Source organism: Epinephelus moara, chromosome 7 (assembly GCF_006386435.1).
Source record: "Epinephelus moara isolate mb chromosome 7, YSFRI_EMoa_1.0, whole genome shotgun sequence".
NCBI lineage: Eukaryota > Metazoa > Chordata > Actinopteri > Perciformes > Serranidae > Epinephelus > Epinephelus moara.
The window spans coordinates 29565729-29593251 of NC_065512.1; the positions used below are offsets into that span (position 1 = coordinate 29565729).

At 41.0% G+C, this 27523-nt stretch overlaps 2 protein-coding genes across 2 annotated transcripts in view; one reads left to right on the forward strand and one right to left on the reverse strand.

The window, feature by feature from the left end:
- Positions 1-147: 147 nt before the first annotated feature.
- Positions 148-5274, reverse strand: LOC126393387 (FAST kinase domain-containing protein 3, mitochondrial-like). The gene is made up of 10 exons (XM_050049531.1): positions 4929-5274; positions 3776-4690; positions 3435-3585; positions 3132-3319; positions 2871-3039; positions 2569-2654; positions 2239-2410; positions 1646-1715; positions 1359-1473; positions 148-1140 (listed from the first exon to the last, which is right to left on the reverse strand). The coding sequence occupies exons 2-10, from the start codon at positions 4646-4648 to the stop codon at positions 1036-1038; spliced, it is 1929 nt and encodes a 642-aa protein (XP_049905488.1). The 5' UTR covers positions 4649-4690; positions 4929-5274; the 3' UTR covers positions 148-1035.
- Positions 5275-21749: 16475 nt separating this feature from the next.
- wnt6b (wingless-type MMTV integration site family, member 6b) overlaps positions 21750-27523 on the forward strand; it is a 32885-nt gene continuing 27111 nt past the window's right edge. The window contains exon 1 of the mRNA XM_050048995.1: positions 21750-22392. Coding sequence (XP_049904952.1) covers positions 22313-22392 — 80 coding nt within the window. The 5' untranslated portion in view covers positions 21750-22312. The remainder of the gene's footprint in view (positions 22393-27523) is intronic.

The following is a 27523-nucleotide window of genomic DNA, read 5'->3' on the forward strand; positions in this document are numbered from 1 at the left end:
TGTAGAGAAGGGGAATGTCTTCATAGCGGTTATTGACTGTTAAATGCAAATCTGTTCAATACCTCAGTAATCAGTGTTTCCTGCTTTGAAGAATCAACCACCAGTCCAGAGGATAATAAGGATAAAAGGCAATTTATTGCCTATCTGCAAACATCAAATAAATGAATATTTAATGTAACACATTTTTACACCTCATGTACATTTCATTTTGACCCCCCTCCCCTGAAAAAAGAGGTAGCAATGCTATGATAAAGGTGGAAGCCACAACACTCTGCCATTCATTAATCCATCACATAAATAGTCACTATCATGTCCATATAACAACAATAAGTTAACAGCAGACTAAAAATGGCCAGTATCATTATAAAATTAAGCTTCCTGAAATTCGAAAAAAGTCAGTGTTATGATAGCCATTGAAATAGTCCTGAATTTCAGTCCTACGGTGCAAATATAAGAAATAGTTGCAAATCGCCAGGGATGTTGTATTTCACCTGGTAGTACACTTCTTCAGCAGCTGTATTTTCATCTTCATCTTGACCCCTATTCAATCTGAACAGGGAGCTTTGATATCGGATACCTTAGTATTAAACAGTGATCCCTGTGAAACTATCCAATTACTTTTTTTCACTTTAAGGCTCAAAATAAGGCAGGCTGTTTCTTAAAATTAAAAAAAACTTAAGGGAACATGGGAACAAACACAAATGCCAGATCTCTCTTATGTTTTACAGTGACATCTGGTACATTAAGCCTTGGTTATTTGGGGACGTAAATGCCTTTGAAATGTTTTATTCTGCCTTATTTCTGATGATTAGTGTCCTCCCATTAGGACATGTATGTGCTGAATCTGAATATCACAGACACAATTATTTTCATTTTCTGCCATGCTTTGTATCTTCTTCATACTTTACATACCTAGTCTGCATCACTCGGCTAAATGCTCATATACTTCATTGGAAGGACAGTTGATCTGTACAGCAACTGGAAGATCATCCAGTTAAAGACACTGAGGAATCTTCGGTTGAACTTGGAAGGCGTTTACAATCCATGACTAAACTTGAAGATGGTGGGAAAGATCTTGTTGTGAAGATATTGGACCTTTTCCTCCTCAGTTATCAGTTTCTCAAATTCAAAGTAAGGGATCTGGAAGAGCAAAGGAGCAGAGAAAGACATTTTTCCTTGGATATTATGCCTTGATGATAATATGTTAATGTAAGTTTCTTATAGTGGAGACTGCTTTAACAAATATAAATGCAAGATTGATCAAACATATTGGATAACTAGTAAAGTTCCCCAAGAAGCAGTTGCAAGTTAGCAAAACTTTGGTGCCAAAATGCAATGATCTAGTGTCTCAAGCATACCTGCACCACTTCATAGCCCATCCTGCGGAGGTGTCTCCTTTTAGTGGCTTCCTTCCCCAGCAGGTGCTGTGTGTTGCTACAGAAACGGTTTTGGCCATCCAAACACAGTGCAATTCTACACATATACAAAACATGAAGAAAAAGTTTTAAATGTCGGTTAAGATAAGGCTTCGATGTTATTCAGCTCACTTGCAACACTAAATAGGCCAGAGTTCGTTCACTTTCATTCGGTGCAAAATCTACACAATTGGTGCGTCAATTTAACTGCACCTGTCTCTGAGTCTCACCTTCTGTAGGTGTGTTCCCACTGAGAGAGAGGCAGAACACATCCCTCCTCGTCCAGGTATATTTCCACATCTGGATAGCAAAATAAAACAAAATACATTGTGTCTGTGAGGACAGCAGTTTGGGTTTTCACTGACTAAATGAGCAAATAGTTGTTAAAATAACGTTTTCTTGACCTTTCACTTGATCTGGTCTCTTTTTTATTGTTTTCCTGCAAAAACTCAACTTACGAGAACTCAGAACGAGACTTCTCCTTGAGACACAATAACGAGCAGACAAAAGCAAAAGGTTCCGGAAAACACTTAATTTCTTTGTAAGACACCTATAATAGCGATCTGAACCTGTCAGTGGCAAAAACAAGCACTTAAAGTGGATGTATGTGTCAGTTTGCCATTGCTGGCTGCAGTGCTCTTATTCAATACCGGACCAATCTCCAAAAATTTTGTTACCATTAGACACAAAAAACATGGGGGAAAAAAGGGTCCAGGTTGAAAAATACTAACATTTCCCTTTAACCTTTCGTTCAGCATTAATTAAATTGATATTTTCCCATCTTGATCATACGTCTGTGTGCATTTACATGGTTACTGCTTACCTATTGTGTATCCACTGGGGGTAAAGGTTCTGGTGGAGTAGAACTTTCCCCCCAGCAGCTCTGTCAGCGGCCCTTTGACCTGTCTGTAGAGGAGACTCTCCATAGGTGTCTCAAAGGCCTGGTCCACAGACGAAAACCTCTTCACATGGAGGAAATAGGGCAGTCTGGGACCCTGATGAGGAAGACATCAAGGAGAGTTCGTCACTGTTATCAATACTTCATACTTGTGCAACTACGTACTCTGAACTATTAAACCACTAGTATAACAGTACTATACGCACTATTTAATATTCAAAATCTCCAAAACGTATTAAGCTGCATGAAGCTTACCCAGTAGTGAGTGCACTCCAATGAGGTGGAGAGATGGAGCTGTGTCAGTTGTCCCAGTGCATTCTTGTCCAATGGCTCCCCCTGTGCTGTCGGACAGACAAGGGCAGCTTACATTACACACACCTTTTTTTACACACTGACATGTTGTGCATGCTATGCTGTGAAAAGAGTGGCATAATAGCGACTGAGTGTACGCTCAGTGTCCGTTTTATTAGGGACACCTGTATAATCTAATGCAACTGTCATTGATGGTCCATAATGACAATTATCTCTTTTTTTTGAGTATGCTGCCATTTATATACCTTGTAGCCTTTGTAAGAAGTATGGGCTGAAGACTTTGGACATGTAGTTGAGTGGGAAGCGCTCCAGGTGGATGCAGGCGTGCAACACTTCTATCAGGGAGCGAGGCTGGAACTGGGAAAACCTCGTTGACAAAATACTCTCCAGCTTTTTGAACATCTCACTGGAACACTGAGGAGTAAAGGAGACATTAATTAGTTTGTCTTCCAGTAGTCAAATATGCTTTACACACTATGTTAGAAACACTATAGCAACATGCTCACCTGTGGCAGATAGTTGAGTCTCCCCATGGCGACTATCTGTTTGGCAATCTGAAGGGTGGTGTGCCTCTCAGCGTGGCATACAAAGTTCTCAGCAACAGCTTCGAAGATCGGCTCAGAGCGGCACCTCATTTGCAGACAGTACTCCATGACGGTGCTGATCAGCTCCGGATCACACGTTCCCAGCCTCCCTGACACCGACACAGCAGAGAACATCAGGATTAATTCTAAATGTTGCCAACCTCACATTTTAGCCAATGAATGGCACATTTATTTTTTCCCTAAGATGAAAAAAGTAGACCTCACCTGGTAGGTGTTTCTCCATAGCAGTCAGGAGCTCTTCATCATGCTGTCCCAGGGTCATCAGCGCAGAGAGCACCTTAATAACTTCATCATCTCTGAAAGTTTTGAAAACCCGTGATGCTCTGTGACTCAGCCTCAGCACCAGGGAAATGGCCTGTGGGACAATATTTGTATTAATATTGTGACCTTGTCAGTTTGAAAACACCGATTACAGGGTGACACTTCAAGAGACAGAAACACATACATAATGGCACAGAGCTTTGAAAAAATATTTAAATGTAAGATGTTCAAAAATTTCGAAGTGAAATCTCATTCAAGAGCTGAGAGGTGGCTGCTCTACCCACCTGTACCTGCTGTAACTTCAACAGGGACTGCAGTATGTCGCTGACTTGGCTGGCTTTCAGCCGGTGGACCTGCCTCTGTGTGTGTCTGTGCAAAGTGGACAGCATGAGTTTCTGCCTCTGGCTGGCAGGGTCGTCACACAGAGCCAGCAGGGAGTAGACTCTGGCAGCCTCCCTGGGAGAGACATCCTCTTCTACGGCACCACCTATAGAGTCCAGAACCTCTGTCACAATGGCCGACTGGCGGCCTTCCAGGGCATATGCCACCTCACCCAGGTGGCAGAGCTGTGACACCTCGATGTCCCCGCTGGAGAGGAGCTCCAGGCACTCATTTATCAGTCTGATGACTAGAGGGTTGTGGGCTGCCAGGCCAAATTCAACACATGCTCCAAGTAAAGTGGCGAGTCCCTCTGCCCTGTCATTGCTGGGGAAGCCTGCCAGCTTGGAGCACAGCTCAGGGATCACCTCTCCTTCAGTCAGAGACCGGATGTTGACTAGTGCAGCTGCATTGCTCTGTGGCTTGGTGTATGGACTGTATGGAGACAGGTGAGGGGCTGGTCTTGTAGCTGTCTTTGTTGGCATATATCTGCCAAACTGGAACACAGTCAATTCATCCTCTCCTCTCCCTGGTATGGGCACCGGGGTGGGCAGAGGGGTTGCACTCACCTGCTGCACTGCTGTTGCGTTTACGTGCGTGTTATGGAAAGTACGCACACCGGTTACACATGGCTGCTGTGCCACTACAGTTTTTTTGGCAAAATCCCCATGAGAGCATCTTCTCACCGGACTGCAGAGACCCCGGTTTACAGGGACACAAGCTGAGGTGTGTTGACACGCTGCTCTGACAGACGATGAGAAACAAGCGATGGACTTCATTGTTGTCTGTGATGTAACAGCCTCTTCCTGTCTCAGAACAGCCTGAAGACGAGACAAGTCACTGTTAGTGCGTTTTCACTTTTATACACACAGTGCTTCAGTTTGTAAAGTCACCAGAAAGATAAAAGACTAACAGATTGCAAGGACGCAGTTACACAAGACAGCTGTCATTTTAAAAATCGGATGTAGCGGATTTGTACTTACATGGTTTTACTCCTATGTGTAAATGAAACTTAAGCAAAATCCCTTAACTCTGTCTGTAAGATTATAAGCGACTTACCTTCAGAGAGACAGGAGTATCCTGAGGAGGAGCTGCAGTGTGTTATGGAACCCTCTTTCAATGTTTGGTAAGAGGTTGTGTAAGATTACATGTGTTCACACGTGTGGCCACCCTGTGGTCAAACCCTGTACTGCAGGCTGGCTGCATGTTATATACACACACCGCACATGTGCTCTCTGATTGGCCGAACCGTGCCAGCCTCAAGTATTGGGGAAGTGTGAAGAGGAACTGAAGGTAATCGTGCAAAATCGTATATGGACGGTAGTGTCATAATTGAAATGACCTTACTCTCTAAAAAGTTCATTAATGTCATGTCATTCATGAAAAAAATTCAGTTGGATGTCATGAATATGATTCTGTAGGGGAAATATAGAATGCATTTATTTATTGAAATAAAAGTTGTCCAAATTAAATAATTTCAAAATAAAATGTCTATTTTTTGTTATTGTTCATGGGTAATAAATCATAATAGTTTCTAGTTATGGTACAAGTAGGCATTAAGAACATCATGGTTAAGGTTTATCTTTCTATTTTTCAGTTATTAATGTTGTTATCCATTAATACATACTTGTGGGTTTCAGTTTCAAACACCAGTCTGCTGTTATATGTGTCAATAAGTTGCCAATGAATGTTTTTTTTTTTCCAAGATTCTCTGCAGTTTTTCCAAAAGGCAAAATATCCATCAGAGGGTCTTCCTTATGAACTCAAGAGAAATGATCTGCTGCTGGAGGATTTTTCACAATATAACAAACGAAATGTTATTCTTAATAATACATTAAAACTGATCTATTAAGTATGAGTAAGTTATTAAAATGATGACAGACATTGATGAAGCAAGTAATTACAACTTACAACCCTTTATAAAAGGTGTCTTATCAGCAAGGCCCACAGACATGATCTTTTATCCCCACATGAAGCTGCTCTCCAAATAGTCCCGTCCTTAACTAAAAACACACCAAAGCCAGTGCAAACATACACAGAGCCGGGCAGGTAGGAGTAGGCCTATTTCTTTGTGTACAATTATTTTGATAGCGATATTTTTTTTTTGGATGAGGATGTATTGTTGCAATATTTTAATAGTTGACAGTTTACACCATGGTAAGTACAGGAGTGCATGAACAAAGCCATTCAAAGCAGGAAGCAGTAGGTCTGCACACATTTTTTTTCTTACTGGGCTTACTGGGTAAAAGGAAATTGCATATCTGATAGGACAGCTTGGTTGACCTGATATTTAAAGTTTATTCTAATGACACAATCCGTTTAAATTTTTAAAGACTCAGACATAATTCCACATACCCTCATCTCTTCACGCCTGGATTAGTGATACAGTCTCTGTTCTTGCCGAATCAAAAATCTATTAATCGACTCCAGGATGTACAGAATTTACTTAATAGCCAGCCATTACTGACTCTTATGTCATCTTCCTGCTGGTCATGTAAGCAGTGTCTATGTACAGCTTTTAACAATTGCCACAAGATGGTGCTATATACAAACAAACTGACTTGCCTTAAAGGTCACAGCTGAGCGTAGTTTTACCCACATTTAAAGGGGGGGGCAGGCCATTAGTAGGTATGTTACAGTGACAGCAGGGAAACTGCATTAAACATGTTCACAAAAAAATCACAAAAGCTGGAAATAGACTTTTTATTCAGTGATGTTATAGCTTTTGCTGTGATATGCAGTGTGTGTGAAATCAGTTCAAATTCAAAGTTTGCATTCTTTTGATGAGCATAGATTGTGATATTGGAATTTAAGAAGGTCAGTACCTCAGCGTGCTTCTGTTCAAAAAGCTATGTGTCTGTGCTGAGCGCTCTGTGTTTGTGTGTGGCTGGTCCGAAAGTCATCTGCACCCCATATCTCTAAGACAATCTGTGTGTGTGTGTGTGTGTGTGTGTGTGTGTGTGTGGTGTCTGTATTTGTGTGTGTTACCCATCTGGCTGGTTCCCCTTCTATCTCGTTGCAACACCACAAGCCCTCTGGACACGAGTTGGACCAAGAAGAAAGAGTAAAAAGACCCAGAGCTTTCGAATGGTGAGCAGGGCAGAGCAGATAAGATCTGTTATAATAAAGTTACTGTTCTGCCGGTAATGCTGATGAATCACACTGAATAGTCACTGGCTGTGTGTGTCCCTGTGTGTGTTGTGAGAGGGAAATGGAAGAGTGAGTAAAAATGTAGCCAATTTTCATTTTGTCAACCAAAATATGTTCAAACGTAAACAACCAAACAAAACATTTCTGGAGCTAAATCAACCCGTTTCATCATCTCAAACCATAATCAAGCACAGTGTGTGTGGGAATAACATCACACCACACTTTGGCCAAATCTAATCTAATAATCAGAAGTTTAGCAGTGATGTTATCATGACTCACAAATGTGACGCATTTGGAGAACATGTCTACTCTGTCCTTGTCTTGCCTTAATTATTGCTGCTATTGCATTAAAAATAACACAGCCCAAATGGTTAACTTTACTGGGAAATTTACTGGGAAAGTTAATGCTGACACTCAAGCGATTTAGAACTTGACAGAAGATGTTAAATTGGTTCTCAGCGTCAAGACTGGTATTGTTTAAGCTTAACACTGGTGGAACTCTTCTTCATGTATTTGGACTGTTGAAAGAGACCAAAGCGCACACAGACATTTATTTCCACAAAGAATTTATTATTAGGACACAAAAAAGCAGTTTAATTTACTGAGATGGAGCGTATTTCACTACTTTTTTTATATGCTGTTGGGTAGTAAAAACTGTCACAATTCATCATATTTTATTAACTGATAACAGGCTCTGAATGTAAACTTTAAAGGTGCCCTGTGGGTTTTTGTTAACAAAGTGTCTGTTAACAGTTAGTGTTACCATTGTTACTTTCCCCCAAACACATTGTGTGTATCCTATAGACTGTATAAAATAATGGACGTAGCTATCGTGATATCAATCATTAGTTTACTAGTTTCACTTTAAAGCCTTAAGTTCAGCATTTCAGCTATTGCCATCTTGTTTCTTTTTGGAGGTAGAAGTGACCATATTTGTATGAGATGGTCGAGCTGTGAAGGAGTGAGGGCTGGATCTGACTCATAGACTGTAGTGAGGCCTCGTTAGACTCAAAAGTCAGTCTTTAGACACTTTGCTTAACTAAAGACTGATGTTTTTCTCCCTGATTTTGTGTTTAGATGGGCGGATACAATTTCAGAGTTTAAAAAAAACTCCCTACGTTGCAGAACCAATGCTGAACTCTTGTGCTCGTAAACATAGTCCAACTGCGTTAAAAGTTTTAAACAAAGTTGCTGTAAGTCCTTCATTTCCACATTCTTGTGGACTGAGCACACGTTTGATAAAATGGAGTTAAATCGTTTGGCATCCATTTTCAAGCTCTCTGTGTGCTTGTTTCCTTGCGGACAAGAAAAGGGGGAGCGCACATTTCCGGGAGGGTGTGTCCTTTTCAAAAATGCAAGAGGCGTTGCTTTGTTGCCGGCTTTGTTAAAACAGGTGAGTTACATAAAAACTCACCCCCCGTACAGTTGTCATTAATGGGAAAATTAGCCATAGAGACCAAAGCCGTTTTTGTACCAGGCTGTAAACATCTATATTTCTGCTGTGAAGTTGGGCATTTTAACATGGGTGTCTGTGGGGAATCACTTGCTTTTGGAGTCAGCCTCAAGTGGCCATTAAAGGAATTGCAGTTTTTAGCACTTCAATGTTAGCTTCACTTTTTATTCCAAGGAGTTGCCACTCGGTTTATTCTTGAAATCAAACAAACTCATAGAATATAAATGTTAAGAAATATTTTAAAAAGCCATTTTTTTAACATTTGTGACCTGGTTTACATCTATATTTGCTAGCTTGTGGTTTTCTTATTCCCTGCCTTTACTGGCACACCACAGCATTTCTTGGCGCATTACTGCCACCTGTAGATCATTGGAATAGCAAAAAACCATTGGCCAGCCCTGTATGGAGGATACATTTTTATACAGCTAATTTAAAACAGTGTTTTAGAGGGAAATGAAATGCAGGGTGAATCACATTTTCTAATTAACATAATGGGGAAGTTGTAAAATTGTAATGAATGTATCAGCAAAAAGTCCACTGACAACGTATTTAAGTTGTTATCCACCAAAACAGGCAATTTTTCAATACACTATCCACTCATAGTGACCACAGCATAATTTTTCTTAGCATTACCTTTTTTAATTAACCAAAATCACAATCTTTTCCTAACCTTAACCATGGTGAAATTCTTCTTTAAAAGCATTGCTCCATAATGCTATTGGTAGTCAGAACTTTCACAGGGCACTTTTAGTATGCAAATTAACCATTAACTATAGCTGTCAAATAAATATGGAAGAATAAACAGCATATACAGTAAAGTACTTATTATAGTATCTCAAAGTTGTACTCAAGTACAATTCTTGAGTAAATGTAATCTGTTACATTCCACTGCTGCTGCTGCTGCTGCTGCTGCTGGGTATAACTCACCACTAACTGTCAAAGCTATCAGATGTGAAGAAAGCTAAAGCACTTTTATAGCTAGAGCTAGAATTTATCTTGTAAATTTGCTATGTGCTCTAAGAATGTAAAAGTGTTTCCAGTTTTATGTTTTGAATTTGACTATTTCTTTATAGTTCTGCCTTTAAAGCAATGAAATAATCCTCTGAAATAAAGTTACAAGAATTGCGTTTATAAAAGCAATCGGACAAAACCTTGCCAAACTTGAGGGCTGAGCACAGACACCACGCAGTTAAGTGTTTTCTCCTCCACTCTCTGCATGTGTAAATATGGCACTGCGGGAGGAGATGCTGCCAGAGTTAAACAATTCAGATTCCTCTGGCAATTCGAGTGACATAAGTTAGACACTTACTGAGAACCAGCTGGTACCTGGTTCATTGGAACCTTCAGGTTTAACTCCTTATCATCGCCTTGCTGCGGAGTTACATCTCATTCTTCCAGTAACTGTTCAGATGGTTGATTCCAAGTGTTTTTTATGATCCAAATAATGTGTGTCCAATTACAATAGGGTCACTGTGAGCTGACACTGGCCCAGCCCTATGAGAGAGAAAAAGCAGGATATATCTGAATCACACCAAATTATGTAGCTTTTGTTGACAGATTGCAGCCATTCTCAGTGAACTCTCTGGAACAGGGTTTACTTTCATTACTTGCTGTGACAAGACCATCATTTTGCATAACTTCGGTTCCTTCCTCTTCAAAAACAGACTTTCTGCTCCTGGACATGTAAAATCATGTGGCAACGGGAGGTATCAATATTTTATACAACAACCTCTCTCACACTTTCAGTATGTGTGTGTGTGTGTGTGTGCCAGTTATGAAGGAATTTCATGAACATGCCTTTCTCCTGGGGATTCCAGGGATGACTGTGGTTTGTTTTTAAAAGGTTAGGGCCCTCATGTGTTTCTGATTTAGATCTAATTGAAGTTGTCGTATAAAATATTAGCTCCGATGGGATTTCTAATCTATCTCGATCTTAACCGCCTGGGAATGTGTTTTGTGGACTTTGCAGTGCGGGCGAGGCATTTTTCTATGGAAACAAAAGGGCACACGTGTGGTACAGAAAAAGAAAGACAGGAAAAGAGAAGGAGGGTGAAAGAGAATCACATCCAGAGATAGGTGGTGCATTCTGGCAGACAGTAGGAATCCATTTCACGCCCAGATGAAAGCAGTGTGAGAGGGGGAATGTGTTCGTAGCCTGTGTATGATAGGTGTGGCAGGACAGGGGTTAGGCCTGTTAGCTTTTCCTAGGTGGAGGAGGGAGGGAGGGAGGGAGGGAGGGAACACTTCATAACCCGGACCAATGCTCTTTCAGTTCAATCAGTGACAGACCCAAGGGGAAACCAAAAGTTATTCCAACTGATTGTTTATGTAGTATTTTTTTTCTGTACAGATAAGCCTTCTAACAAAAGATTGTACAAATATAGTATGATGCAGTATACAGTATAATACATTAACAGTATTTTATAGGAATCTAACAAAATCTCGCAGTATGATAATGCTACAATAAAAAGTCCACAGTATATTTATCATAAAATTAAATACAACTTGAAAAAATGTTCTTTATTAAATAATAAATCTGATGTGTCCAGCATTTTTATTTGTATATAATCTTCATTTCATCGTTTGCCGCCATGTTCATCTAATTCATCCACCGCTTTCTCTCTGGGTCTGAGCCTGTCTATGTTAAGACGCTAGTTATCAGTGCTTGGCCTGCAAGCAAAGGATGATGGGAATCTGTCCTCTATTCTAGTATGATTGGGCCCTCTGCTGCTCAAACAAAAATAATACAATTTTCAACAAGGAAAGACAGGAGAATGCAGCTATATTAGCAAAATACCCATGTAATATTGTGGAAAATTTTGTCACAGTCCCACAACGGCATCAAGACTTCTTTTTTCTTTTATCGCGTTATTGTAAAATTTGATATATTGTAACACCTCTGGTGTTTAATAATGATCCACTGTGACCTGTGTGACATGAAAGGAGGGGGTACAGTATTAGGGTGAAGTTAGTTCACTGTAAATTTGATAAACATGACTAACAGTCCATGTCCTACTCACACACAACAATGCTTTCAGCTGTATGCTAACACTAGCATGCTAACATCTGTTAAAGAGAACTGAACACAAAGTTAAACATTTTTTAAGCAATCCATCGAACAGTTGATTGAATATTTTACCAAAGTGGTTGACTGACCCACCACTGTTACCATCTCAAGCAACCCCCCAAGCCCCCTGATACACTTGCTGCCCTGCATCCATTGATACCAATCATGCCGACATGACTTGTCAGGTAGGGGACGAAAAAATACTCCAAGTTTAGGCTAAATTTTGGCAAGGAAAAACTGCCATAGCCATTTTCGTTCACTTGAAGTCTTGCCTCAAGGTGTCTGAATATAAATTAAAAAATCTGGTCTGCCTACATTTGAGAACTCTTGTTCCCAGTAAATGTTTTCTTCCTTACAATCGGTGTACTCCTTATGCTGTATATTTGTGTTTTAAAGGAAAACGACAATCAGCCAGGGTATATCAGTATATGATTCCTTAACTCTCCATATTGAAATAGTTTGAAACTCTTCCATATAATACAACAGCATAATAGAATTCCTGAGATTCAATTTTGGCCTTGGTTTTTGTGTGCCACTCCATCTGGCCTCCACTATAAAAAATTTCTCGGGGCATGACTTCAGACCAGACAGCTAAACAATGAGCTGAAACTCAGTATAAAACTCCATAAAGCCAAGTGAGGTGCTGTAGTTTTATCACTACAAGTAATTTTACCTTTTACATTGTAGCATTGTTTACACATTGTAATTTGATACATTGTTAGTGTATAGCCCCTTTAAAGCTGCTCTAATGAATATTTTTATATTAACAAAGAGTCGGATAAAGATGTGTAACGAAAATGTGGTAATGACAAACCAACAGAGAATCATCAGATACCTCAGCAGGCTAGGCCTCTATGACCAGTGAACCTATCACACCATGAATAAACATTTAAATTGTCCAGGCCCAAATTCATATGCAAACACTATCTTGGCAGTGGACAACATCTGATGCAATCTTAATCCAGTTATGACAGCTGATAGATTAGATTTTCTACCAACTGAATCCTCAGTCTGCACAAATCACTTCTAAATCAGTTTGACAGCTTGTTTGATTTCATGTGACAAATCACATGCTGCCCAAACCATGACTGTGCACCTGCTGTGGTTATGAGTGAAATTTAAGATAAAAACTGAGAAACGGAGCCGGATTTAATCCTTGAGTGGGACTGTTTATTGAACAAGAGCAAAGAAAAGGTAAACTTAACATCCTTTTAACTAAGAGAGGGATGCTAAGGTATTCTATGCCTGGACCCTCAAAACCATTTCTTGCTGGAGCAACTGAGTGAGCTCCACGACATCTTGAACAAGAGCTTGCTGTTTCTTTTCCTTGTTCTTCAGCTTGTCAGCATCTGGCTTTATCTTTGGAAAAGTCCCTTCCCAGGACTGAACATAAAATAAGGAGTTTGTTCAAGTTGAGAGTAATACAGTTAGATGCTTTTTGTCCTCCACCCCATGCAGTTCTTGCATTGGCAAGTTATGTCGACTGCTTGGCCCCCATCAGACGCACTGTTTGTGTGCTTTGGTAATGGTGTGGCTGGTAAGGCCCTATCCACGAAATGCCTTGCAAAGTGGTTTTGTAAGTGCGTCTCTCAAGCCTACAGGCAGGCGGGCAGGGATCCGCCCATGTGGTGTTGCAGTGTCAACAACCTTGCTCAGAGGGGTGAGTGTCAAGGACATATGTTTGGCAGCATCATGGTTTATGCCCTGCCTGTTCATCAGTTCTATTTCTTGGACATGTCGGGGTCCTTTTCAGGGTCTGTGCTCACTGGAACAACACAGGACTGGTGAAAGGGGTTGGGTGTATGTTAGCTGTGTTGCACCTGACTCCCCTCTGAGCATGATACACTCACAGTCGTGATCCTTGATGACCCTGGAAATGTGGTGTGCAGGGTGTCTATTGTCTTTTGATTCCTGTGAGGGAAGGCCAAAGCTCCACCGAGTTTGGTTGCTTACCACCTGGGTTGGCTGGGGCCCCCTACTTCTCTGATGCAGGTTATGAGGAAGTAGGCAGGCTACGGCGACTAACCTTTAGCCGGTCTGGATCAGTGTGGCTGGGTTGATGTTATGTTGCAACAGGGTGTTCATTCATCTGGCTTCACCCACTGTACCCAAAGAGTCCAGTGGAAGGCAGAACCTGTGTGAGACAATACAGCAATTACAATATTGTAACCCTAGTTTTATTAGCACAGGCAAAGCTCTCTACCTAGGGGCCCTGTTGCTCCTACACTGCTCACTGAAGAGGGTATAGGATGTCTGATAGTGGTGATCTGCACCTGTATATACTGTGGGCTCCACACGTATGTGGGTAGGCACGTTCTGATTGGCTAGCCATGTTTATGTATGCTCTTGATTGGAGGAATGGTATTACACAAAGACTACAGCTCTGACTGTGCTAATAGAACTAGGGTTACAATGTTGTAACCTTCATTATGGCATTTGATTTTGGCGGCCCCATCTGGCTGTGCCTATGAAAAATTTCTGACTTGAAACTAAATGCCTACAATTTTATGAAATGCTGGCTATAACACAAACACACTTACACTGCACTGACACAGCGAATACACTTGACAGGCCAGGTGTTATTGTGCAAATTGTATCAGTGTGAACTTGCGTGAAATTAAATAAATATGTTTGACTGAACATGCCCATATACAAAGTGCTGGAGTTTAGGGATGCCAAAGGAAACATTTGGAGAAGCTGACATTATATTAAAAAGGTCTGACCCACTTACTTGTCAGGTCATGAGTAAATCCCAGTTTTGCCTGTCATTCCCCTCTACTTCTACTACAAAACATCTTACAGAACAAAAACAATGTTATAAGTTAAATGTAATAACTGAAAAATGCACTGTTGGCAGCTCCTAGTGAAGCTCCCGTATCTATCAGGGCGTTCTCCTTTACAACATTGAACTAAGTCCCCACAGATGTATTATACATGCTGAAAGGACACGTCACATATCTCCGCTCTGAGCTATGTGATTAAGATGAAACAATCAGGGAATAAACAACTAAGGGGACTCCAGTTGATCACAAAGCTGTTTAAGGTCAACATGGCGTCATGGGAAGGGAGGAAGGGAGGGTAGAGAGACTCCACTTAAACCAGAGAACTCTGGATCCAGCTCCTGTGCTGGCTAGCTGCTGAAGTGTCTTTGAGCAGGACGCTGACTCTCTTGCTCTGAGGGCTGTTGTTGCGAAACTAACAGGCAGGGAGGAGCGAGAGAAACACTTTAAGGACCACACTGATGGTTTTAGCCCATTAACCACAAATTGCTTACACTTCTCTGCCAAAGCATACCATGCGTATTTGGACTGGTTTACTGCTGAGCAGGCAGTCACCTGGTCTCAACACAATTTATTATTAAAACTGGCATGAAATTCAAAATTCACCACACTGAATTAATTCTTTGTCAAACTTAATTTGTAATTGTGTGGCAATGCAGTAGCAAGCACAGACTAGAAAAGTCAATCATTGGATGCATTCAAGGGAACTCCAACATTTAAGAGTCAGCTGGAATATTAACCCTTTTCATGCAAAACCCAGATACGTACATCATTTGTCTTATATACTGTACAGATAAAATAGCTTGTAATTAAATGCTTTCTGTTTTCAGTAGCACAGTGCATGCAACACACAATGTCAAAGCAAAATTCCACTGACATTAACATTCATTTTAAGGAGATAAGTACAGCTCAGTGACCATGGTGGTACAGTATGATTCTGCACACAGGCAAGAATCTGAACAATACACATAATGCATAATATGAATCTACTGTATGTGGGCTGATGGCCATCTGGTCAGGGGCTGTGTAGTGTCTCCTCCCAGCAGGCAACTAAAGCTGTGAGCCAAGACCCCAGGCCCAACACCCTGCCGGACTTTGAAATCAGATCTTTATTGTCCATAAAGCCTCAGCCAAGTATGAAGAATCAGCCCTCCCTAACAAAACACACTCACCCAGCAGAGAGAGGGACAAGACGAGAGAGAACCTGGGGGTGAGTGAGACACAGACAGAGAAATTGGGTAACAAAGAGAGGGTAAGGTGGCTGAGCGATAGATGTGGAGAGAGAACAGCCAGCACAAAGCATAGGACAATGCTCACGCTCACAACCATGCCACATGTTATTTATAGGTCATTGAGAGATAACTCAATTTTCATAACTTTCTAATTTTGTTATGGGTGGTCCCAGTTCACATATCAATACAGCACTCTCTGCGGAGATCTCTGCTAGAGCATCAAAGTATGTTCTGTTTCAGCTGCTGCATGCTGATTATTCACTTTGTCTAGATATAGATATAAAGTGAGATAGGCAAAGGCAATGGAGATAGAGGCAAAGACAAAAACAGAACATGTAAACTGTCACCCTAATGACCCATTTACTAGCCCGGTGTGGCTACACAGTTTGACAAATAAAGGCCTGTTTCAAGTAGATGCCTAGTCTGGATGACGAGCAGTTCTTTTTTTTTAATAGAAATTGAATGAGCACAAATTCAGTCATGCAAATTTATGAAACAACCTTTAATATAAATGTTTCTTTCATAGAAATTAGTCCAAGTTATGAGTATTGTTTTAGCAGGATAAAGTTGTGTCTTGCCAATATGCTGGGTGCTGTAATCCTCGAGTGCCGTGACTTGCTCTCTCTCTGTCGGAGCTAGATCAAATGAATTATTCACAAGTGATATATTATATATAGCCTAATTTTTATTCCTATTCTTACTGGTTTAAATAAACAATTTGATTTTACAATCTTTGCTGAGCAACAGTTTTACGTGAAAGGAATTAAAGGCCTGTCCCAAATATAGGCCCGTTGATTTCAGTGATAGCCAGGGCTATTAGTGGAACTTTTGCGGTACATTACTGGAGGACTGCAGAAACTAAAAAACAATAGAATAGCTTCATAAAGGCCTGATCAAAACATAACCAGAGGCTGGTCCTCCCCAGCTGTTAAAAAAAAAGTCTCTTAATCTAAGACCAAAATTGTATAGACAAATTAATGAACGACTGGTGATGAGATGCAAAAAAATGAATGGAACCTGTAAAGCACTGTATGTTGTACAGACTGTAAAGCATTTGCACAAGAGTGTGATTTGGAGCTATACGCAAAATTGGCTTGACTTCACATAGACAGAACTTTTGGAGTTAAAATGCGGAAGTTACAGGAGAAAACACGTCTGTGCGTCTGTTATAGCACCACCTAGAGGAGTATCTGCGTAATTTTTGGTAAGGGAGGTCTGTGTCCTAGTCTATATGTACTCTATAAATTTCACAGCCCTCAGTACAATAGTTCTGCTGAAATAAATGTTTGTTGTTTATCTTGTAATAAGCCACGCCCACTTCGACCAGTCATGACCACCTTCAATATATGGCCTCAGGAATGGACCTACATCTTACCTAAAAATCAGTGTAGCCATTTAGGACTCACGCTGGACTCGTGAAATACTGCTGCTTTGTCAGAGATTTTGGCATCAGATATTGACTCACTGAGGCACCTTTCGTAGTGGTATGTTACCCACCGGGTGGCAGCTATTTCTGACACTGCCGGCATCAACTGAGCTTATCAAATACTACCACTTTGTCAGTGGATGTCGCTGTCAGACATCAACGCACTGAGACACTCATTGTGGTGGTATGATAGGCCTACATACTGGGCAGCAGCTATTTCTGAACCGCCGGCTACAACCTTAGTATAAAGAGCGAGAACTTTCACCCAGAAGCCCATAGTTCATTTCCTGTGTGAAACCAAAGTTAGTGGAGTCATTTTGATAACAACAAAATGTGCTAATAAGTGTTACCATGCTAAACTATTGACTTATGTCACATTAGATACATAACATAACATAACGTGACATTACGTTAGTAAGAACTGCACTTATTTAAAGCCAAACCATGATGTGTTTTTCTATATCAAACATGCTTTTGTTGCCTGAACCTGACCAGGGAGTTTTGTCACCTAAACTTGAGGAAATAATCCTAAAAAAAAAAAGCATTTTACTAAGTGTATTTCAGACTGTATATGTATGTAACAAGTAGAAACTGTACATTTCCTGTGAAAACTCAAATGTGTTTTGAAAGGACACAATGCATGTAACAAGAGTCAATTGAGATACCTTCTATGATGTCCAAAACCAACCGAGGAAGCTGTCTAACGCATCATATTTTGACCTTTAGGACACTGACAAAGCGGCGGTACTTGACGAGTTGGGATGAGAATGGGTTGGTCTTTGCATTGCACCAAAAGCTGAGACAATTAGAGTGTGAAACCAGGTGTCAAATTTTTATCACTGCTGAGCTAAGCTGAAGCCGTTGTTTGTTTGTTTGTTTGTCCAATGGGATAGGGTTATTGGAAATTTTGCCGCAAGTGACCTGCTTATTAAAGGCAATTCAAAACATTTCAGTTAAATTCAGGAAAATCCACGATCTTCAGTTTGTAGATGTCTACCACTTTCCAACTTAAAGCATGATAAATACTCCAAGAACTCCACAACAAGCTTTTAGCTAGCTACAGTACAATAACTATTACATTGTGGCCTCATTTAGATGTTTTGGCTAACATGTTACAAAGCCATCGCATTGCACATCCAGCAGAAATTGTTGCTAGCTTTGTCTGCCTGCTGTTTAGCAATGAGTAGATCATGTACGGCATGTTTATCGGAGTGTTTTTGGTGAAAACTGCTGCCTGCTGTGACTGGAAACGCAGTGAGAGTGAACCGAAACAATGACGTTGTGGGTTAATGTAACAGCTGAGCTGAAAGATGCTAGAACTCCATGTAAAGTTAAGGGAAATGCAGACTCCAGTTGTCTGTGGGTTCATATCAGCAAACCCTCTTACATAACACATGGTGATTTGGTCCATACTTACATTTCTGCTTCTTATTTTTTCTGCATTCCATTCAGCAGTAAACGGCAGAGAGGTGTCTGGAAATGCGCTTCGGATCAGTCCATCGCCCACAGTAACTGAACCCAAATGTCAGGATCAAGCACATAATTTGTTGCCTCCACATGAGGTCTATCAAACAGCCGGAAGCAAGTGATAACCATGAAAATCTTTCTCATCACTATCTTCCACCTGACATGATGTGAATACTACATGAAGACCATGCTCTCTTTCATATGGTTCTGTATATCAGAGAGTAATTTCCATTTTTATAAGATCATAGCCTGTGCGTGGGTGTACAATACTGAAAGTCCAAATCTGAGGTGATTTGATGCTCACACCCGCTTTTACAGACCACAGGCAATTGGGCCTAGTGTTCTTGACTGGGCTCCGAGAGGCTTCAGTCTTCTTAGAGAACGCCATAGGGATGGGCAAAATGCTGTTGAAGATGGTGTCATACTTTTTTTTCTTTTTTTGCTTCTCAACACTGCAAAGAGTTTGATTTGGTTCTGTCCTTAAAATTCACCTTGCAGGTTACCATCAGAAACATATACATAAAATAAATTCACTAAGTCATTTAATTTTGTCTTTTGTATTTCTGAGTGCCTAAAATCTACATTGAAAAAATGTTGATCTAAAATACCTGCAAAATGCAGGTAAAAGTTCACTTCAGCTATGGACAACTTGAGAAGTGTTGAATCCAGTTCTGATACTCCTACAAAGGCTGAATCATAATCATCTGCACAAAGCAGTAGGTGTAACTTGTGTGTCCAAGCATATTATGGGATATTTTCATTTATATAGTGTACTAACATCTGGGTGAAATGAAATGGCAAATGCTAAAAATGACTCAGATTTTACTCACTATCCAGCCGTTATGTGCATCAATTAGCTGATTAGCCCCTTCCATAGAATTAGCCTTTATTTAATAACTGTAGAGGGTTGGCACCTGCTATAATCAGTGGAATGTTAGGTCACAACCACAACAATGTAGATTATATGATGTGTGAAAGGTTTCCTTAATACCTTCATTTTCTACACTATATGTGTGGTGTCTTCCACATTTAAATGCCAAACTATTTACATATAAGATACATAGATATTTTTCCAATGTATCCATGGTGCATACGAGGTTTTAAAGTGTGTGGGTTGACTTAAAACATCTTCCAATGGATTCCTGATATCTGAGACTTAATATTTAGACTGCCAGACAGCTTCACAAGGTAGATTTAAAAAAGCAACAAAAAACTCAGATGACAGACAATACAAAAATGTGGATGTTATGACGAGATCATGTAAATGTCACCACTTCTTGCATTAAGGCCAATTCCCATGAAAGAAAGATGTTTCTGACAGCACATGAATGCACTTCAGCCACACTATAATACTCTGACCAATAGAAAGCATGAAATTAAATATGACAAATTACCTCCAGCGAGCTTCAAGTCTGTACAGGTTGGTGCTCATGCTGCAGGGAAATGAATGGGAACCATGTCTGACAGTAAGTAAGGGAAAATGCATCATAAGTTCTGAAAAGCTACGGTGTGATTTGGTCTGCAGCAATGTAAAGTATACATGATCTAAATGGACCAAATCAAGCAAAAACTCCATTGTGTTTTCAATGGATTTGTTTCAAGTTGTTTCAACCCTTGCATATGGCACTGACATGCAAAAATATTTCAATGGCTGAAAAGTTTGGATAAATAAATGAAACCTGCCACAACGGGTTGGGCTCCATATTTTGCAGACTATGGGGCAAAAATTACACTTAGAGTTGAAGTGTTTCCACTTTGAGTAAAACGTGACTTCATTTTATTCATTGCACTTGAAAAGGTTGTGTCTGAATGTAAGAGTCATCACTTTTCATTGTCAGCCTTAAGGTAGAGTTACAGCCATGGTTATGGTGTGTGCATGTAAGTGAATAGAACTGAGGCCTTCACAGTGGTGTCTCCAAGAGAGCCCCCACTGTCTCCCCCTGGTGAAAATCATTGGAGGTTGACATTACTGTCTTTAAGAGGTTGTGGCGTGCTCATTTCTTCAGCTAGCACAGAGGTTGTGATATATTGTGAAACTATATAACCTAAGGCATCCATTGGTACCAATCATGTCAGCATAGTTTGTCCAGAAGGGAGTTAAATAATGCTCCAAATTTAGGTTAAATATTGGCAAGGGAACAGCTGGCATGGCCTTTTTCAAGGGACCCCTTGAACTCTCACCTCAAGATATCTGAATGAAAATGGACTCTATTGGTACCCACATCTCTCCCCTCAAGTTGAGAAGACTTGCTTCCAGTAAACGTGGCACATTAAAACAGGATTGCTGTGGAACTCAAAACTCAAAACTCTCCCTACAACTCTCACACTGACATAGTTTTCAACTAGCCTATATACCTCAACAGAACAATCAAATTCCTGAAATTCAGTTATGGCTTTTGGTTTCGGTGTACCACCTCAAGATTTTCAGTGGCCCTATCAAGCCACCCCTTTGAAAAATTTCTAGGGGCGCCACTGGGCCTTGTGAAAGACAGTGGTACTTAACTGGGTGAGTTGCCTTGTGTTACACTCGTGATTGATTGCATCACTGCAGTGGAACGAAGTTGGGTGTCGGGGCTTTTATGGACGACTACAGTACAGTGGTGTTGAATTTCAATGGATATGCCCTTGGCCAGATAGGTGATAATACTACCCACTCCCTACACACACACACACACACACACACACACACACACACACAGATTTAGTAATGCAGAACACACAAAATGATTCTTCTTGAGGACAGCTGATAAACTATGGCTTCTTTTGTGTAAATGATTGATGTGAAACAACAGTTTCTCCTCTCACCACGATGAGGTAGAAAAATAATGTCATCTTTTCAGCTTTAGCCAAAGAAAAGATATGACAAGACACCAGATGACTTCAGAACGTGCCAGCCTGTTGGCACTGATATCAGAAAGGTACCACCACCTGTGCTGACATCACCTCATTCCATAAGCTCTGATTTCGGGTCCACCGTAAACACACTGTATGACAGGTGTGTGCATGCATGTGTGTGTGTGTGTGTGTGTATGTATGTGTGTGTGTATGTGTGTGTGTGTGTGTGTGTGTTTACCCCCTCTCTGCTCTCAGCCGGGTCCTCCTGAAACTAATTGCAGTTTCTTTCTCTCTCCCTCTCTGAGTGACAGCGAGGATTTCGCTTCGCCCGGAGCGACGTCACACCAAGGTGGAAGAAGACGAGCGCATTTTTCTCTCCCTTTATCATCCAAAGAAAACACATCGGCAGACTGTGGCACACAGACGCCTCTACCTGCAGCCGGTGCGCACCGAAAACTACTTTACCAAGTTCATCTGCGCGTCACTTCACAGCGCGTAGGGCACGACCAACATCCAGCAGCGCCAAAAGACCAAGATTTTGTTTTAATTCTTTTAAAAGCCACGGTGCTATTTTTCTTCTTTTGTATCATTTCATTGTTTTAAATATCCCCCAAAGAGTGGCGAGACTCCGAGTGTCCTCACAACCACCGTGCGCTGTTTCGCAGTCTGAGAGGACTTTACCGCTTGGAGTCACCTCTCGTTCCTCCTCAGATCGTTTTGGAAACATGTGATGCGCTGCGACAGATAGAGCAGAACGACAATGAAGAGGTTAACCACACCTTTGAAAGCGGACATCTCTTCAGTAGCCTCTTGACCAACTTTGTTGCGCATTAAGATGCGCCCCACAGAAGAGGAGTTGGATGAGGAACTTTTTGCGCTCTTGTTGACAGATAGTTTCCAGTGAGCTTTTGCCACCGTCAGAAAACAAGGACCTCCTATGTATTTAAGAAATAATCCAACTCGGTTTTGGCTGAGCTCGTCAGTACTTTAAAACGTTGCTGGGGAATCTCCTCGAGGATTTGCTGTGTTCACCATGACGGTTCGTCTATCGCGGATCCAGCTGGCCCTGTTCTTTATCTTGCTCTGTCCGGTCAATATCATCGGACTCTGGTGGTAAGTGCTCTGTATTTACTTACCACGTGTTTGTGTTGCTCTGTCTCGTGTCAAACTGGGATTTAAATGCTCTCACCTGACTGCTGTATTTAATTTTTGCGCACAAACATGGGGCGTATGTTTTCTATATTTACCCACAGCACCCTCACTCAGTATTGGCTTACCGGCATTTCACCTAAATACACAGAGAACTTCTAGAGTCTGGTCCAAAGACGCATACTATATCATATCTATGGCTGCAATCCATACAGATGGACCAAATTAAGACTACAAATCAATAATGATTAAAGATGCATGTTGCCTAAATGTGAGAAATAAATCAATTTTAAAGTGCTTAAAAATATATAATCAAACAATTATTCACACTTCATTCTCTTGATGTTTTTTTTTGTAATATCAAAACAAGTAAAGCTAAATGCAATGAAAAAAATCACTCTCAAGTCAAAATATGTCTCAGTGCGACTGGGAAATATGGGTCCCCAGGGTGACGGACAAAGAGACAGAAACAGGGTGGTGAGAGAGGTGTCTGCTGCTCATCGCCTGCAGTAACACATGGAGAAGAAAGAGGACATGGAGACTGGTGGAGGTGGTGTGTGTTTGTGTGCGTGTGTGTAGTGGGGGTTCAGAGTCAGGAATGTCAGGTGGCCCTCTAGGCACAGTGGATATGTCATCATAAAACAATCCATATAGGCTCAACTCTGCAAGGTGTGTGACAGTCGGACAGACAGACAGACAGACACTGCAGATCTGCTGATAACATGTTTTCTGCTTTGTGTGTCTGTCTGTGTGGTGCTCTCACTGTCTTGTGTGCAGTGTTTCATTAGACAACATCCAATATTTCTGGCTGTCTTTCCCTCTCTTTCTTTTATGAACGCACACACACACACACACACACACACACACACACACACACACACAGACACTCTCGCACACACTTCTGCAAAGCGGCAGTGTTTGAATGTGAACCTTTGTGATTTTTTTTTTTCCTCCAGCGAATCCTCCCACTGTTCATTCACAGCCCAGTCAAGGTCAATGTGGGTTGTAGTGTCACAGAGGCTGTGTAAGTCGACTGAATGTCCTTGTGCAACTGGCAGATGGACTGGCGGTTTCAGAGGACGTGTCTCTGAAAGTGAACTTTTCCATTATTCTGTCACTTTGCATGCGATCATTATAGATGTGAGGTAAATGCAGGTAGTCTGTGGGGATTTATTAGAATTACATTGTTAGGAAAAATAGTTTCCATCAGTATCTACAGAATTTATTGGATATGGAATGGAAGAAATGATCCGCTCTCCGTTGCTTTTATAATGACTGATTTGACGTTAAAGACCTCTCTCGTCCTGTTGTAAATGTGGGGTTGACATTGCATACAGACGGACCATAAGACGGATGACACAGATCCAAGCTCCTGTTGGAAAACATGTTATCTTCTGGGGTGTCACTCAAAGAGAAAATGCAGCTACATCTATAAACAATGAGCATCCACACTCTTGTTCCCGGGATGTTTTCTTAAAGATTTACACCCGCACTTAAGATGCCTGAACAGTTCAAAATCTGTTCTTTGTCGTCTTTTTGTTGGCAAAGTACAAGAGTGCATCAAAGCCAACATCTGTTAAGGGAAAGGACAGACACAGTCCAGTTACTGTGCTGAGTCTCTCACTCACTGGACATCTTGGCTCAAAAATGCTACCTGTTGATCAGGAAAACAGAAACTCCTACACTGCAATGCTGAATCACTATTTTATGATCGCTAAGTTGTTATAAAATCAACATAGATGTATGAGTGAGTGACAGTGTGTGTACCGTGTAATGGCCAATACTGATGTTAAAATTACTGAAACCACTTTTCCAACAACATAGAACCGATTCTGTGCCTGTATCTAATTTTGAACCATTCAGAGCATTTCGACCAAAAATAAAATGGTTCAGAACATGAAAAGTGGGGGAACTGTGTGAACTGTGACAACATCAGAGAGTGTGTCATATTCTACAGGCTGAAAAGAGAGGGTAGAGAACAGCAATGGAAACGTCGAGAGAGAAATCTTTGGGAAAAAAAACAGCATGCAGGATTCATTACTTGTTAGGCCATACTTTTTTGATAAAAACAAATATCTGTAATAACTAGGGCTGCCACGATTATTCAACTAATCGATGACTAATCGACTATTAAAATAATCGGTGACTATTTTAGTAGTCGACTAATCAATGACTAATCGACTATTAAAATAATCGGTGACTATTTTAGTAGTCGACTAATCAGCTTGAGTCATTTTTCATAGAAAAGCACTATAAAAGTACCCCAAAATACTCTTACTGCAGCTTCTTACGTTCAGATATTGGCAGCTTTACACACTCTCCCGTGACAGTGAACTAAAACCTTTCGGCGTGAGTATGAAACAAAACATTAGATGACGTAATTTTGGGGTTTGGGCGAGACAGACCGACATTTTTCAACATTTTAACACATTTTTTGATGAAATGATTAGTCGACTAATCGAAGAAATAATCGACAGATTAGTCGACAATGAAAATAATCGTTAGTGGCAGCCCTAGTAATAACACAACAAAAGTTTGCAGGTAATCAATGCAATCCTTGGCTTTGCTACTGCTGTTTATTTCTGTTGTGAATTGTGCAATGTCCTTCATTGATGACACATCCTTGATTACAATACTTCTGCGCAAAATTGGTGGACATGCAGGCTGATTCACTAGATTACTCCAAGAATCCTGAACAGACCCGGTTCAAGAACCAGAGCTAATTTGGTAGAAAATGGGTAAGAGAGGGTAAGCTAAGTTAAATTGTCGTAACTTTACTGCAACATAGCCACTGACAGTGCCTGAGTAGGGGTTTGCTATCGTTTTCCAAGAGCTCAGTTTTCCTTGTCCACACTGAAATGCCAGACCAGATTTTTCAGAGATGGGGTCACTGGGGGCATTTTTTGAAAAGCACAGTCTTCAGGTGCCTCAGTGTAGACGGAGGACATAATATCAATGTGGACAAGTCACGTTTACCCAGAGGGGTGCTGGTCTCGGGGGAAAGAGGGAAAAACAATGTCATATACAGGGGTTGCTTTTAAACACTCTGTGTGTTTGGGCTAAATTTGGCAAAATCTTGTTGTCCATCAGGGCTGAATGCAACTCAAAAAAGAATGACAATTAAAAAAACACCAACATGAGAAGATATATATATAGCACCACAATAAAATACTGTAGATTTTGATCCTTTATGCATCAATGTGCCATTATTATCAACAAAAGCTGTATTTACATTCACATAAACACTGTTCCTAATCGGTGGTGTAATCAATTGGAAGAGATAAAAGACAATGAATCAATGAAACACAAGCGATACATCCAAATTTATGAAGCTAAATTTGTAAGAATCTTCGACCAAGTAGCTCCTCGTGTTGAAAATATATTCAGTCTCTGGAACGCCCATGTCAGCGTTCCACTGGCAGCACATTCGACAGGACTCACGACATTCATTTTAAATAAAGCTGTAGTGGATTAAGGGAATCAACACTAAGAAATCAGCTACTTCCTTTTTATCCCCACTGACATACGTTGTCATCTTCTTTCACTCACTCACTTGTTCGCTGGCTAACTTGCACACTCACTCACAAAAACACACAAGTGCACACTTTCAGACAGTGATTCACATACACACACACACACACACACACACAGTAGCCAACTGTGGTGCAGCTAGGGTGAAGCCACACCTGCGGGTTTGCTTCCCAGTCTGCCAAGACAATGATGCTCTCTGTTGAAAGCTGCTGGACATACCATCGGTACATCTCTCTTTCTCTGTCTCATGCTCGCTCCTCTTCAATGTCTCTGTATGTCTTTTAGCCGTACTTGTCTTTTGAAGGAAAATACCTATCATACAGATAGGTTGTCGCTGAAGGAAAAGAGAGAGAGCGGCAGTGATAGACGGAGAGTGAGGGAGATGAAATGCGGGGAGATAGCTGTCCTTTCAGAGCCTCTGCTGATTAGAGCACTCTAATCATTTGGCCTGAGAGCAGAGAGCACAGCTCAGAGACTCTGGGGAGTGAGGAATGCCTTTGCTCTCTTATACTGGTTTTGACTGTAGTGCTTAGCGGGGCCAACTTTGCTCAATGTCTGTGACAGTCCCAGTTTGGCGGACAGCCTGCTTGGAGCGTGCCACTGGCCTACAGGTGCACACACACGCTGCATTTGTGTGCGTGTGTGTGTGTGTGTGTGTGTGTGCGTTTCAGCTTTCTCCTTTGTGTTTATGTGTGTGTCAGTCCAAATACGTCTCCGACCACTGGATCCCGGGTTAATCTGTTTAACATGCACTCAGAGATGTACGAATGCACTCATTCAGTCGTACAGTTGTGGGAAAATATATGCACACGCACGCACACACACGCACACAGGCTCTATAGTCAGAACCGCCATCATCACCAGAGGAGAGTTTCATTGTAACAGATCTTATCTTGTCCACTCTACTCCTAGTCTGAAAAGCTAGATGTCTAATCAGGACCAGGGAGATGGGTACAGATAAAGAATAAATGACGATGTGGGTTTGGCATCAGAGAAAGGGCTGAATTAAACATGTTTATGTGCGTGTGGGTACGTGTGGGTCTGCACTACTGTGCATGCATGAATTTTGGGGTTTTTGCAGGCTTACATACTTTAAATATGTCCCAGTGTTATAAATATAAAGGGTAGAGGGTTCAAATTGTCAAAGAGATGTCAAAATGCCTCGACAATTTGACGAAGGGGGCAAAAACTGTTCTCATAGTTTAGGGTCAGCAGGAGCCAGCTTCATATGTACTGTAACTGTAACGTTGCAAGCTAACGTGATGGATTTCACATTTCTGCATAAAGTAGAAGTTGCTGTAGAGTGGAGCCGTCTCTGGTTCTCCTTTACTGTTGTTTCTGTACATGTTACTGTTACTGTTTCATGTTGCTGTTTTTATCATAGTTTTCCAATTTCATTTGTCAATCAAGATTATAGCTTTAAATTCATCAAATTGATTAATTACTCCTAACACAAACAGCGGCAGTCTCATCAGAAAACGTTTTTCATGGCATAACTTGTGGAGTTTGCAAACTCTCACATTTAGTTAATCAGTACATTTTTAACATGGTGGACCCCCCCCCC